Source organism: Musca autumnalis, unplaced genomic scaffold, assembly GCF_047663935.1.
Source record: "Musca autumnalis isolate F117 unplaced genomic scaffold, ASM4766393v1 scaffold_1, whole genome shotgun sequence".
Taxonomy (NCBI): domain Eukaryota; kingdom Metazoa; phylum Arthropoda; class Insecta; order Diptera; family Muscidae; genus Musca; species Musca autumnalis.
In genome coordinates this window covers 288,564,582-288,580,462 of record NW_027411644.1, presented here as the reverse complement: position 1 = coordinate 288,580,462, position 15,881 = coordinate 288,564,582, and the positions used below count along the sequence as shown (strand labels likewise).

The 15,881-nt window shown below is 34.3% G+C and overlaps 1 protein-coding gene across 1 annotated transcript; it reads left to right on the top strand.

The window, feature by feature from the left end:
• The first annotated feature begins 14,455 nt into the window (after positions 1-14,455).
• Positions 14,456-15,039, top strand: LOC141391340 (metallothionein-2-like). The gene is made up of 2 exons (XM_073964248.1): positions 14,456-14,731; positions 14,803-15,039. The coding sequence occupies exons 1-2, from the start codon at positions 14,707-14,709 to the stop codon at positions 14,904-14,906; spliced, it is 129 nt and encodes a 42-aa protein (XP_073820349.1). The 5' UTR covers positions 14,456-14,706; the 3' UTR covers positions 14,907-15,039.
• Positions 15,040-15,881: the final 842 nt, after the last annotated feature.

Sequence of the window (15,881 nt, the reverse complement as noted above, 5' to 3'; positions counted from 1 at the left end):
GTTTCGTGATTTCGAAGGCGTTTCGTGATTTCGCGCGGAATCAAGCAAAATTTATCATGATTTCGCATACAAAAATGAAATCATCTCATGTCGTGATTTCAGCGAAATCAACATCGAAATCACAGTACACATGATATACAACCTTGCTTTTGCCTAAAAAAGTACCAAAAGTTGCAACACTTTTCACGTATCACAATAAACAAGGTAGATGTGTGAATTGCTGGAACAAAAAATGTTAATATCAAAATTTGTAAACAATGTGAAAAAATATTAAATTACATTGTTACAATCATGGTACAATAATACAGGTAGCATTATCAAGCCAGCTGATGGTAACATAATGTGTCAATTGCATTGAATTGATGTCAAATTTTGACATCTTATGTTACCAACAATTGCCGAAGCGGCTACCTGTGTATTTGTACCATGGTTACAATGCTATTTTTCATTATGTTCCCGTACTTGTTTAATGGTAATGTTAGAAAATAGACCGAATTGTCAAAAATTGCTTCCCCATACAAATTTCTTAAAAAATACGGGAACGGAAAAATGACGGAAATTGCAAAAACTCTAGCAGAAATGTCAAAATCAACGTATCAGCTATAATATTAGATACCAATGAACATATGAACATGCTTGCTGCTAGTGTCTACTAGGCCAACATTTTACGGCAGAAAACAGGAGAAGAGGGTGTTATTCGGCGCTATTTTTGTTTAAAGAGAAGTGCAAGTCTTGCTAGATTTCGGAGTACGGGAACGCATTTTAGCACTAAACGGAAAAACTACTGCAAGTACTAATATTTTGCAGGTTCTGAGCAAAACTTTTATCTATCAAAATTTTTTTACTATGATGTCTCAACGATAAAATAATTTTTTATTTTTTCATTTGTTAGTACTATACACACTTAATACGATGTATAGATAATTTGATCAATTTACAATAAATTGTTTTGAAAATGCATGTTCGATCAGCTGCGCATATGCATCTACCTTTATCATTGTGATATGTTTGAAATCAACAAAAAATAAATGTAAACACCGGGGTGTATTTCAGGATTTCGTGAAATTCAGTGGATTTTGGAGCGCAAGTGTAAACTTGGCATAAAACAGGTAACATTTTGCGTCATTTACCATACAAAAATAAATGACGATAGCTACGTCATTTATTCTAAACAACGCACGAAAACACCATACTATTATACGCAACCCTGCTTTTTCGTCATAAACTACCAAAAAATGCAACTGTTTATGATGTCTTTGTTTGTGTGTGTTGTAGAAAAACAAAAATACTCAAACGATGACAAAAGTGAAAATAAATGGTTAAAAAACTTGCAAAAATTGTGTTTTTTGTTTTTGGAATTAATTTAAGTTATTTGATACACATTTGTGTTGTGAAATTCATATTTTTCTGAATAAATATATTGTGTGCGTGTGTTTGTGTTATTGTATAAGTGTGTATGTGCGATTGTGTGCGTAAGCAAATGACGCAAAAAACAGATGTAAATACACTTCATTTGATTCTAGGATTTCGTAAAACGAAATCATTTAATATGCATATGTAAATTGGACTTTAGCTTAATTTTCCTGCTTAAGGGCTGTTTACACCATCTATCAATGTCATATGAGATGCCATTTCTTTCACCCATTCGACATTCTCTATGTTTGTCAAAATTGACGTCATCCATACAACTTTCAATTTGTGCGTTCATACCTGCAAGTGTTATTTTCGTATGACATAACCTAAAAATATAAAAACAGCTGTTTTTGTCATTATTTACATTTATTGTTGAGTTGCAATTTTGCGCAAATTTTAATTTTGGTTGAAGGAAACTGAATTGGTAGAATTGGTGTTATAGAGACCTTTCCATTTTCTTTTTTAAAAGATTTTGTTTTTCATTTTTTGTTTGAGAATGTCAGAAAGCAGCTGATAAATTTATGTTTACATACGAGAATGTCGTATCAAATAGAGCGCTCCCTAAATGAAAAATTTACATATGAGTTGCCAAATCATTTTGATAGATGAACATTTTCATAGTGGTTACACTATGTGTACAACATTCGCAGGTAGAAAATTTGGCATCTCATACGACATTAATATATGGTGTAAACAACCCTTTAGCTTATTTCTTCACTAGGCCCCTTATTTCTTGGTATCACACATCGAAGCGTAAAATTCATAGGCGCTATAAATATAATCGGCCTGTTCCCGTACTTTATAAAGTGGTAAAAGTCGTAAAAGTTGTAAAAGTCGTAAACGATTTTAATATAAATTTTGTGTACGGGAACGCAAAATGTATAAAAGTGGTAAAAATTGTAAAAACTTTTTAGTTCTGGAACAGAGCTAATTATTTCATTATATCAAATAAAATGCAATTTTTTTAATATGAATTGTTCGTAAAAATGTCAAAAATGAAGGCCGCGAAGGATACAAAATTTCAACAATTTTCAACTTTGTGGCCTGAAACCTCGCTTCGTTGTGGTCTGTCCTATTGAAAACAGTACAATTTCACTTTTGCGCTTTGAAGCGAGGCGGAAAAATAAGCAACAAAAATCCATTCTGTTCTCGCCTTAATGGCTCCCACACATATGTATGGTCCGCTGTGAGTCGCGTCGAGCGTTAAAAACGACCCGTCACTCAACGGACCGTATGTGCCGGGGACTTAAAAATGTCAACACTGCTTTTGCCAGAATAGGCCATAATAAAAAAAATATAATCAACTGTTAAGGTCTGGGTACATAAGGGGTAGTTTACACTATATGTAAATGTCATATGACATGAAATTTTCCATCATTATATAGTCGCTAATATGTGCAATATTGGGGATTTTCCTTACTCCATTTACTTTGTGCGTCCACACCAGCAAAAATGTAATAAAATTACGTCTCCACATTGCACAGTGGATCCACCCATTGGCCAAAAATAAAAAAATGAATGTCAAAATTTTGGTACAACATCTGGCAACTCTGACAGCTATGACATGGACCTTTTTAAAAATATATCATTCAAACGCGATCTTCTTAAGAATAACTTGAAAAGTCGGAACATTTGACTAATATTTTTTGTTGTGAGTACAACCTATATTTTAAGTGCAAGTAAATATATTCAAAATATCGCGAAACTAATGCGTTTAGCAAAATATTATAGTGGATTTTGAAGGAGGAGGTAATAGCTTAATTTTCATTAAAAAATAGTGTTTTAGCGTGTTGTGGAATTCTAGTTAGCTGCATATTTTCTTAGTGTATTTTGTAATGCCAATTCGATCATATACTTAAATTTGACCTAAGGTTTTAGTCATGGTATAAGTAAAGAGGTAGATTTAAATGAAAAAAATCTATAGAACCCTTGTTTTTCTTGAATTCCTAAAACTTCAAAATTAAGCAACAAGTGGGTTTGTTTACAACACCAATTTTTAGCATTTTATAAAAATCGCGAAAAATGAATGAAGGACCAATGTTTCTCCCCATAATCAAGTTGTGGATATGATAAAATGTTCGTTTCAATGATAACCTGACGAATTATTTCCATACAAATGTTCCAAAAATAATTTTAAAAATCATTGAATTCGATTGTTTTTAAAATTGTTTGGCATTTTATTCAAACACCACACACACATACACAGTTTGGGTATATTGTTTTGAAGTTTTAGGAATACTCGAATGAAAAAATTTAAATTGACATAAAGCTTTGGCTAACCTTTCTTATTAAACCATGATCTATATTAAAAATTTTACCAATTTTCAGACAAAAATTTTGTTTTTTTTTTAATCCGCTAAATTGGTTAGATTTTATGATGTTTTGGAGATTTTTTTGTTTCCCCAAGCCTATTTTTGCATCATAATATAATCGGGACCTTTGTTCGTGACAATTTGTATTAACAGCATAAAACAATTCTTACCGCATACCCCCTCCAGAGGGGAAAGGGGGGAGAATGTTACGCTCGTGGTTTCTTAAAACACTCTTCACAGCAGCACAAAGCTGTAAGCGGCGCATTGGCTTGATTTTTACACTCTAAATATTTTTGGCCACTTTCTCCATACAAGTGGATCCACTGTGCATTGCCTGCGCGGGTAGATATGGAATGTTTTTATTCCTTGTCATATGACATTTACATATAGTGTAAACTACCCCTAAGCTGCCTCGCCTGGCTGCCTTGCTTTCCTGCTTCATTTCTGATAAAACAAAAACAAACGAGTAAAGAAGGCCGAGCCAATTTCGAACTAGATTTCCCATCTATTTTTTATTCTTTTACCAGAAGCGAGCAAAGGAGGCAAGGAAGGCAAGCAAGCAAGGCAGCTTATGTACCCAGGCCCTTAGATATCTTCTTCTTCTTTATTTGCAAATCCGTTATCCGGATATAAGCGATCATACAATATTATTATAAATGTGTTATGCTATTTTATTTTATATTATACAGGCATAAACAGCTCTATGGCCTACTTATAAATTATTCAACCATGGTAGTACATTTACGAAATCGAGTGGATTTCAACGGTAAATTTCTTTGCGAATTCGCTCTGTTCACAAATATTGATATTAGCTCTGTTCCAGAACTAACAAGTTTTTAAAATTTTTACCGCTTTTACACATTTTGCGTTCCCGTACACAAAATTTATATGGAAATAGTTTACGACTTTTACCTCTTTATAATGTATATATATGTTGGTCAACCTGCAGAAGGGCGATAGGCTCAAAATGGGGGTTCAATCCTAGGATGATACACTGGCTATACAGAAGCGTAATTAGACCAATTCTAACGTACGCGTCTGTGGTATGGTGGACAGCCATAGACAAAAAATGCAATGTGGAAATATTGCAAAAGGTCCAAAGAACATGCTGCCTAAGCATTAGCGGAGCAATGAGGACCACACCGACTAGGGCTTTAGAAACAATTTTGTTTGTACACCCAATAGATATTCAGGTAAGGTTTGAGGCAGCCATCGCAGCTGCAAGGATAAAGTCGATGAGCGAGTGGATCGAAAAGAGCCACCAAACATACCACCAAAACATATTAAAGGTCACAACGGGTGAATCTATAAATCAGGTTGTATCTATAAATAATTACTCTCAACACGGTAAGGTAAACATTATATGGGTACCAGGGCATACCGGGATTAGGGGTAATGAAATAGCAAACTCCTTGGCAAAACAAGCCAAGGAGCAACCCACGGTAAGTCTAGAAAACGCTAAGCCGTTTAAAGCTACGCGACTAGAACTAAAGACATGGGCAAACAATTCACATATATCCCTCTGGAGTAGTGAAGAGAAGGGAAAAAACACAAAAATCCTATGGGGAAACCCAGACGAGAACAAAACAAAAGAATTACTAAGTAAAAAAGATATTAGTAGACTAACAGGAATCCTTACAGGTCACCTAGGTCTAAAAGCGCACCTGTACAAAATAGGTTGTGCAGAAAACAGTGAATGCAGAGCATGCGGAGAGGACGACGAAACGTTGGAACATTACCTCTGTCATTGTCAAGCCTTCACAAATCTGAGAACCCAGTTACTAGGGAATGACATTATACCAGGACTCAACCAAATTAGGACAATCGAGTTCAAAAAGATCAGAGAATATGTAAATAGGACAGAGATCCTAGACTAAGTCAAAAAAAGATAATCTTCCATAACCCAAAATTAGAGCGCACAACAGGCCTACTTATGGCTTAAGTGAATGTCCACATGGGCATGTGGTGATCTAGTATCACCCCTCTTTTCAACCTAACCTAACCTACCACTTTATAAAGTACGGGAACAAGCCAATTATTTTTGTTGTAGCAATTCACCAATACATTATTTACCATGTTTATTGTGGCATGGTAGTTAATCCAAATGTAAACAAGCAACATGGTAAAATTGTTGTTGATGAATGTTCCAGAACTAAAAAGTTTTTACAATTTTTACCACTTTTACACATTTTACGTTCCCGTACAGAAAGTTTATATGAAAATCGTTTACGACTTTTACCACTTTATAAAGTACGGGAACAGGCCAGTTAACTTCCCTGAAATAAAATGATTTCTTTTTTGAATACTAAATCACTATAAAGTGTTGAATGTAAACCAGCTATATCGGTGCTCTCCTACCGTGTAATATATGAACTATTTTGTATGTGCTTGTTTGGTGTTTTTGGCTTGGCTGTGTTTCTCACAGTGATGCCAAGTTGATGGAGAAATTTATTTTATATATCTTGTTATGTTTCCACAATCTTATCCAGGTGGCGCTTTAGTACAAAGATAATAATATAATAATCAAACGCACGTACAGTTATAAACACACATGCTATAGGTCAAAGGGGCATTTTATTGATCAAAAGTGTTAAAGTTGAAAAAGTACTTGGGGGTCGATTACGGATAGCAACCCAACTCCAGTTGCGTTGCCGACAGCAAATTTAATAAGTCCCGGGCCAAACTAGAGTAATTTCAATGAAATTTTAAAATGAAACTAAGCATTTTTTGGGAAAAAAATGCATAATTCAAGAAACTAGTGTACACGGTTTCATGTGTTCTGCAATTTTGCTTTGTTGCAATATTCGTATGAAACAAACAGACCGTTTTATTTTACATTTTCTTTTACTTTCATGTCAAAATTTCAGTGAAAATACTCTTAGTGTGGCCCGGGACTAATGGAAATTTCGATTTCCGCATTGAAATTCATACTTTGTTACACTTAAGTTAATAACTGAAGGTTCGAAACATTGACATTAAATGAATTTGACAAAAATTTCAGTCGTTTCACTTTTTTAATTGTATGATTTTCTTTTCTGGTAACGCAACTAAAATTGAGTTGCTATCCATAATCGACCACTTGGTTTAAGCTTCGGGAAGAAAAATTGACCATTTATGGACCAAATACATAAACGTTAGGGACCAAAATTGAAAAGTGTGTTATTTGTCAACGATTTTTCATTTCTTTCTTTCTCCTGTGGAAAAGATGTTTCTCCTCTCTCCTTTTTACTCGTTACCTCTCTTGTGCGCTACGCCTTGTTACTGATTGTAGCACTATATGCTACATTCTTCACTTCGGTAACAACACGACATTCTTGGACTTACCATGGGTTCCTCGGTGGAGGCAATACTTTGTCACTGTGCTGATATCCCAGCAAACCAAATGTCTGATGTCCGACAAGTCTCAACAATTTCGGAAGCAAAGTCGTTCAGATTTCGTTCCGATTTCTAAACGAATTTTCGGAGAGGAAATAGTTCAGATTTTGTACCGATTTCGTTCTGAAATCGGAAAGAAATTTCCTTTCCGAATTTCCCAAAGAATTTTCTTCAGATTTCGTTACGAAATCGATCCGATGTCGCTCCGACATTTCGTTCCGAAATTATGTCAACCACTTCATACAACTTTCGTTAAGATATCGTTACGATTTCGGATCAGATATCGGATATCGGACGTATTCGGAATTTTGTTCCGATTTCGTTACGATGTCGGTACGATTGGTTTGCTGGGATGTTACCAGAATAAGGAATCTTTTCATTATGAAATTGGAAATGGAGAACTTGATTTGAACTGATGACAGTATGGCACCCTTCTAAATGTCGAGATGGTACTGCTTACTACCATGTCTTTTGCCGCTGCGAAGTCTATCAGCCTCATTCCATTATCAGATGTTTCATTGTGGAGTCTGAATTTCCCGACTGTTGGTCCAATTTTGGGATGAAAATAGCTTAGAGTGATTTTAATTTTTAATGGGCAGGACAACGGTCATGTGCTTCTTTTAAGCGCTCGTAAAATATATTCTTGATCTGTTCGTCTTTGTCATCAGTGGGAGCATGAGCGCAAATAAAACTTATATTGAAAAACTTAGCTTTTATCCGAATTGCATCAAGTTTTTCATTCATTCAGTTTCAGATGTTTTAACCTCCGACCAACTACAAATTCTCAACCAAATTCATGCTTTATGTCATGACAGTACGTCATCTTTAGATGTTGTTTGTTGTTGTGCCGCCTTTTCCAATCCATCGTATTTTCTGTATGGCAGTAATGTCTGCCTTTTATTTTGCAAGATCTGCCACTGTGTAAACTGCAACTTATCCATAAAGAGTCCAAACATTCCAGGTGCAGATTCGCAGATCACGGTTCTTAAAACGTTTGCGGGATCATTAAATTCAGAGGATTTTCTTATTTTTCCTTATTATTTGTATTCCAATATTTCTGAAATTTTCCGATGTTAAGGTGGCCACACTTTATGACCCAAATATACTGCTTACACATCTACTTAAATAACCGAAATTGACTCTTAAAATATTCTAAAATTTTAAAATTACAAAACTTCTTTTTTGCGGAAAGTGAATTAAAACAATCAGAAAGTGACTCTAACAACTACGAAATGTACTTAAGGGATTTCAAACTACGTTCTGGAGGACATTGGAAAACAATTACATGCTGTTATTAACAGCCACAAGCAACGTGGTGGGTAGCCCATCAGTGTTATTATGTCATGAAGGAGAAGCTGCAGACAAAAAGAAAAGACAGCCAGAAGCTGAAATGATGGCCTTAATGCTTAACTGTGCATAAAATCAATGCTAAAATATGCAAATTTTAATGGTAGAATGGGGAACAAAATGAAAGAAAAAAAAAAACGAACAGCGACAATATCAATTTTACAAAACAAAACTCCCAAAACTTGTTGTCTTCAGGTTGGCATGGAACAAACTTTTGCCATTTTTTCTCCTTCTTCAACATTGTGCTGTCAAAAATTACTCTCCATAGTGTCGTTAACAGTGCCAGTGTAAAAACCGAACAAAGAAACTAAGATGCTTAGAGATATTCTTCTACTGAGGGTGGGGAGGGGGTGTGTTCAATTTCGCCTAACAATGTTAAATGGCAAAATAACAATAACACGCAACAAATAACGAGGAAAATAACATTAAAATCAACACCTCTACGCTTTGATAAGTTTTTTTTTTTTGCTTAGTAAAGATACCCCAAATTCCCTTCTGATGTACCAAAAAAGGAGGCAGTTTTAAAACACATTTGATTTTAAGATTTTACATATTTCCTTTAAGATTTACATTAGTCAAGGCAAGCCAATAATGGTGGATTTTTAAAGAATTTTTTCCCAAGAATATCACCCAAACAATCGTGGATTTTTTAATGAATATTTGTCAATGACTACCACCCAAATAATCGTGGATTTTTAAAGAATATTTGTCAAGGACTATCACCCAAATCATCGTGGATTTTTTAAAGAATATTTGTCAATGACTGTCACCGAAATAATCGTGGATTTTTTAAGAATATTTTTCAATGACTATCACCCAAATAATCGTGGATTTTTTAGAATAGTTTTAATCACCTAAAGAATCGTGGATTTTTTAAAGAATATTTTTCAATGACTACCTCCCAAATAATCGAGGATTTTTTAAAGAATATTTGTCAACGACTATCACCCAAATAATCGTGGATTTTTTTAAAGAATATTTGTCAATGACTATCACCGAAATAATCGTGGATTTTTTAAAGAATATTTTTCAATGACTATCACCCAAATAATCGTGGATTTTTTAAAGAATATTTTTCAATGACTATCACCCAAATAATCGTGGATTTTTTAAAGAATATTTTTCAATGACTATCACCCAAATAATCGTGGATTTTTTAAAGAATATTTTTCAATGACTATCACCCAAATAATCGTGGATTTTTTAAAGAATATTTTTCAATGACTATCACCCTAATAAGCGTGGATTTTTTAAAGAATATTTTTAGCCGCCCAAATAATCGTGGATTTTTTAAAGAATATTTTAAGTCGCCCAAATAATCTTGGTTTTTTTAAAGAATAGTTTTCAATTACCCATATTATCGTAGATCGTAAAATTAAGAAAATGAAAGTATTGCATTCACTTTTATTTTCTAAATTTATCTTGTAGATAAAGATGTTTAATTTAAATTTAACCGAAGGCCCTCTCTCCTTGCAACGTATTTTGATAAAATCTTCAAGGTCAAATATTTCCTATTTATCTTTGAAAATAACAACAAATCAAAACAAAAATAACTGCATTTGTATAATAAACAAGCGTGTTTTTCGGGGATTTCTAATTGATAAGATTTTTGGTCATAAATATAAGAAAAGTAAATATTGGACACATATGCCTCCTCTGTTGCATACATCAAACCGAATGTCTTTGTTAATGATGCAAAATTTTACTATAAAAGCTGAATGCAAGACGATGAAAATAAAGTATTTGGCATAAACATCCAATAGAAGATTCAATTCGTCTAAAACAACTGAGAAAAAACACCAAACACAAAATGCCTTGCAAAGGATGTGGTAATGGTAAGTAAATCAAAATATCAATTTTAGAATAAATGAAATGAAAATGATATTTATTAATTTTTTCAGATTGCAAATGCACTGTCGAGAAATGCGGCGATAAGTGTGACTGCCCTAAACCATGCAAATGCATGTGCAAGGATACGGAACATGGCAAACATGAACATGGCTCAACTTGTCATTAAAAATCATACCAGTGCGCAAGAACTTTCGACATCAATGCAGTAACATAATGGGTAATGGGACATAAAAACATAAGGAGGAGTTAAAGACGAGAATTAAAGGCGGAATTCTGATATAAATGCAATTAAATGTATTATTTTATTCAAAATATATAAGAGTAATAAATAGCCAAATCATATAAAGAGATATAAATAATATTTAATTATTTACTTAGTTGGTCGGACCAAAAATCGTAGGAATCAAAAATCGATCTTTCGATCCTTTGATTCTTACATAGAACTCACTTGGATAAAAGAATCGTTCGATCGAGATGACTCCTTAGTTGAAAATGTGAACGTTTTAGTGTACAATGCTTCGCGTTTAACTCTGCCGTGCCGTTAGATTAACTTTAGTATTGTTGTCTTGCTCTTACCAATGTAATCTGTATATTTCATTTTCGTGGTACATCAAAAAGTCAAAACAGAATTGATCTTTCGATTCCCTCTGCAAGAATCGAAGAATCATAATAGAAAATCGATCTTTCGATTCTCTATGAAGTCAAAATTCGATTCCGATTTTTAGATTCTTCAAATCAAAGAATCGAGGAATCGATTACTCGAAAATCGACTTGCGTATCCCTAGTTGGTCCTCTACAGAGCATTTGTCCTATAAGCCGAACTAAGTCCATATTTACATTAGACAATTTTCCTTGCGGCAGTTGTCAGTTTGTAGGTGAGAGAGGGTGTTGAGAGGCAAAGGGTTACCATATGCCTCACCCCTCTCTCCAACAAACTGACAATTGCCCCAAGGAAAATTGCCTAATGTAAATATGGACTTAGAGTAGCCCTAGCACCACGGCTCTCATAGTATTAGCTTTGTTCCAGAACTAAAAAGTTTTTACAATTTTTACGACTTTTACACATTTTACCCGAAAACCCGTACACAAAAAAGTTGTAAAAAAATGTCGCTGAATGACGCTCTCTTTAAAAACCTTTTACTCAACAAATTTGAGGGTGTAAAAAATAGTAACATGGATGTCGGCGTCTGATTGGCTGGTACGCCGACTTTGACATTTGTTCCAGCTTTTATGACGTTTTTTTCCACTTTTGCGTTCCCGAAATTTTTAGAAAAAACTTTTGTGTGACATCAATTTTCTCTCTCTTTTACGAGTTTTCCTATTAAAAAGTACGGGAACAAAGCTATTGGATTCATTGGTGGAAGTATCTGGTATACAAGTATAGATTTTGCGGGTATTTGAATGGCGCGCATGGAGTATCGGGATAAAGAGTACCTTGACTAAGCAATTAGGCCAGTTGCAGTTAGTTTATCGATGTCTAACTTCCATTTTGTGCCTGTTAGAACTCTATTTGATACGTTTACTTGGGTACGTATCTTTGCGGCAACCAGGTGGTGGTCCGAGTCTATGTTTGCTCCTCGGAACGATCGTACATTCGAGATGCTTAAATCTGGTACTGCTAGCTACCATGGTTTTGCGACTGCGAAGTCTATCATCTTCATTACATTGTCAGATGTTTTACTGTGAAGACTGAATTTTCCGACTTTTGGGCCAAAGATATTCTCCGTTCCAATTTTGGTATTAAAATCACCGAGAATAATTTTAATGTTTAATGGACAGGACAACTGTCATATGTTTCTTTTAAGCGCTCGTAAATATATCTTTGGTCTGCTCGTCCTTGTCTTTAGTGGGAGATTGAGAAAAAATAAAGCCGATGTTGAAGAATTTTGCTTTTATCCGTATTGTAGCAAGTCCTTAATTCATTTTCCCAATCCATCGTTTTTCCTCTTTTTGCAGGGTTAACCTTCTTTATAAGGATTTGTTTGAAATATAAGCAATGGAATTGACATTTAAAACCCAGTCGGTCTGTTAAATCCGGTTATATATAAACGGGGTATAATATCGGCGTTTTATTTTATTTTACACCTCAAATTTGTCGATATAGGTCCACGTCTTTGTATAGCCCCCATAGAACGGTACCTCTGGATTTCTGGTATTTTTAAGGTTATGGCCTCAATATCCCTCCGAAATGGCTGAAATTTGGTATTAAGTCTTCCTTGGGGGTATAAAACATTTCCCCACTTTCGATATAGGTCCACGTTTTCATATAGCGCCTAAACAACGATACCTCCCGATTTCCGGTATTTTGAAGGTTGCGGCCTCAATATCCCGCCGAAATGGCTGAAAGTTGGTATTAAGTCTTCCCTGGGGTAAACAACTTTCCACCTAAAATTTGTCGATTTAGGTCCACGTCTTCATATAGCTCCCATAGAAAGGTACCTCCCGATTTTCGGTATTTTTAAGGTTGTGTCCTCAATATCCCACCGAAATGACTAAAATTTGGCATTTAGTCTTCGTTTGGGGTATAAAACTTTACACCTCAAATTTGTCGATATAGGTCCACGTCTTCATATTGCCCCCATAGAACGGTACCTCCGGATTTCTGGTATTTTTAAGGTTGTGGCCTCAATATCCCTCCGAAATGGCTGAAATTTGGTATTAAGTCTTCCTTGGGGGTATAAAACTTTTCCCCACTTTCGATATAGGTCCACGTTTTCATATAGCACCTAAAGAACGATACCTCCCGATTTCCGGTATTTTGAAGGTTGCGGCCTCAATATCCCGCCGAAATGGCTGGAAGTTGGTATTAAGTCTTCCCTGGGGTAAACAACTTTCCACCTAAAATTTGTCGATTTAGGTCCACGTCTGCATATAGCCCCTATAGTAAGGAACCTCCTGATTACTGGTATTTTGAAGGTTGTGGCCTCAATATCCCCCTAAAATGGCTGAAATTTGGTATTAAGTCTTCCTTGGGGGTGAACAACTTCATATAGCCCCCATAGAACGATACCTCCCGATTTTCTGTATTTTGAAGGGTGAGGCTGTGGTTATACGTTTCTCTATTTTATTGACTTCTCTGTATTTTATTTCTGCATATGCAAAAATTTATGCATTTTGCATAATTTTACATATGTCATATGTTTCGATTGCAATTTAATCAGAAACCAAAAATATGCCAACTTCCAAAATTTGACATGAATCTGACCAAAAATAGGGGATGCATAAAATCCCGCTGTCTAATTGTGACGTGTCAAATTACTTATGACGTTTTGCTTTTGCCTCCCAACTTAAACATTCGCCTACATAAGCTGCAATACCCTGATCCATTATTTTTTATTTAGCTGTGAGTTAATATCCCGTTTTATGAGTGCTGATAATAATATGCCTTTTAAACAAATGTAGATTTTTTCTTTTTAATAAAACCTTTTTTTATTTCCAAATATTTTGTTCGATTAACATCAAATATAAGACAATTATATGCATTTTTAAGGACGATTTCCAATGGTAGTTCACTTCAAACATGCTTATTCCTTGGCACCAGTTTTGCAGGGACAATGACAGTGATGATCGCAGGGACATTTGTCACAGCACTTTTGGGCAGTGCATTTGCAATCTAAGGAAACCAAATTTTTATTATTATCAACTCTAAAATAATAATTTTTTCAAAGTTTACTTACCATTACCACATCCTTTGCAAGGCATTTTGTTGTTGATAGATTTTTAACTTTTTTTTTAATAAAACTTTGCTTAAACTTTTGTTTGATGTCTTCAAACGTTGATTGATATCTTTAAGTTATAAGACCAATTCTTATACATATAGCCAACTGGCTTTGTTAGGAATTTTCCAAATATCTTCTAAAAGTGGCGTGTGCAGTTGCATTTTGCGTTGCAAACATTTTGTGAAAATTCAATAAAATTGTCTCATATCAACTGTGTGCATTGAGAGAGTGGTATTGGTAGATTTTGAGAAAGAAATCGTGTGAAAATTTTGCTATCAACAATTGATAACTATTTTTGTGCTCTCTGCAAATAAAGTGAGTCAAAGAAAACAATGCTTAAAGGGCCTACAAATAGAGAGTGATAAGACCTTACTCAATTTTATGGGTGGTAAACAAAGTACAGCGTAGTAGATTGTTGAAAATACACACGGCTTTTAAAACGTTTCAGTTTTTCAATATTAACCGGACAATGCACACGGTGGAAAAGAGAAAAAAATATTAAAATTTAAAAACTTTTACAATAAATGCACACGTTACTTTTATTACATACTATGTGGAAAAAGCACTTCGAACCGGATTGACTATATAAGTGATACGCATTGAAGTTGTGGATATCAATCAAAGTTTGAAAATATCAAACAGTTTCAACAGAGTTATTTACTAAAAAGTTAAATTAAATTAAAAACAAAATGCCTTGCAAAGGATGTGGTAATAGTGAGTTAACTGTGAAGTGTATATTATACCGTGTATATTTTATTAAAATATATTTTAAATTTTTTCCGTAGATTGCAAATGCACTGCCCAAAAGTGCGGAGACAATTGTGCCTGTGACCAACATTGTCATTGCCCCTGCAAAACTGGTTCCAAGGATGAGTGCTGCACAAAATAAATGTTGACCTAAATTATTCAATATTACATGAAATGTGATTGTGTTCGTGAAAGATGAAATAAATCCAAATGAATAGAAAATCTATTTTATAAAAAAAGTTTTTTTATAAATTACTAGTGGACCGCACCCAAAAGGATTTTTTAAGGTCTTTTGATATTTTCGTCTTATAAAATTGTTGATTTTAAATTGTGATTAAATTTTAAAAAATTAAAAAAATGTGAGGTATTTTTTGAATTGATATGAAGGATATATCAAAATTCTATAAAAGATAGGTTATGTTAACTGCAATGGAAAACTTCTATGCAATCAGTGCGGCAACTTTTATAACGGCAGGGGAAAAGTGACGACACATTTCTTAGTATTTTGTCATGCTCTACGTGGTGGTATTTTTGATGTTTGTACAAAATACCAAAACCCTACACAGTCGCAGTTGAGTAATCGAACCAAAACTTTGCAGACTTTTCAGATTTGGATGAAAATACATGAAAATGAAACCAAAAGCAATATGGGTCCATTTGTTCTTATAGCGCCCATTTAACGGTACCACCCGATTTTAGGTATTTTGAGGATTTTGTCCTCATTCTTAGCCCGAATTGGCTGTAACTTGGCATTCGGAGTTCGCAATGGTACAGACACTTCCCCACCAAAAATTGTGGACATAGGTCCAGGTTTTGATAAAGCCCCCATTTTACGGTGCTTCTCGATTTCAGACACTTTAAAGTTTTTATCAACATTTTCGACCAACATTGGCTGTAATTTGGCTATGGGGTTCTCAGTGGTCAAAAAAATTGTATTTACCAAAAAGTTAAAAATAAAAAATTATTTAAAAAAAATTAAGCTACAATGTTTTGTTTAAAAATACATTAAAAGCTACAAAATAATTTTTCGCTTAGCATCAAGTAGTATTTTCTTCCTCATGTTGGAATCTCTCAAATAAAACGATTGTATTTAAATTAAAAATGATTAAACGGTAAG

Bases quoted from the DNA above. Each gene is read 5' to 3' on its own strand.
- LOC141391340 (XM_073964248.1), top strand. From the start codon at position 14,707: ATGCCTTGCAAAGGATGTGGTAATA. The intron at 14,732-14,802 runs GTGAGTTAACTG...TTTTTTCCGTAG, and splicing joins TTGCAAAGGATGTGGTAATA to ATTGCAAATGCACTGCCCAA.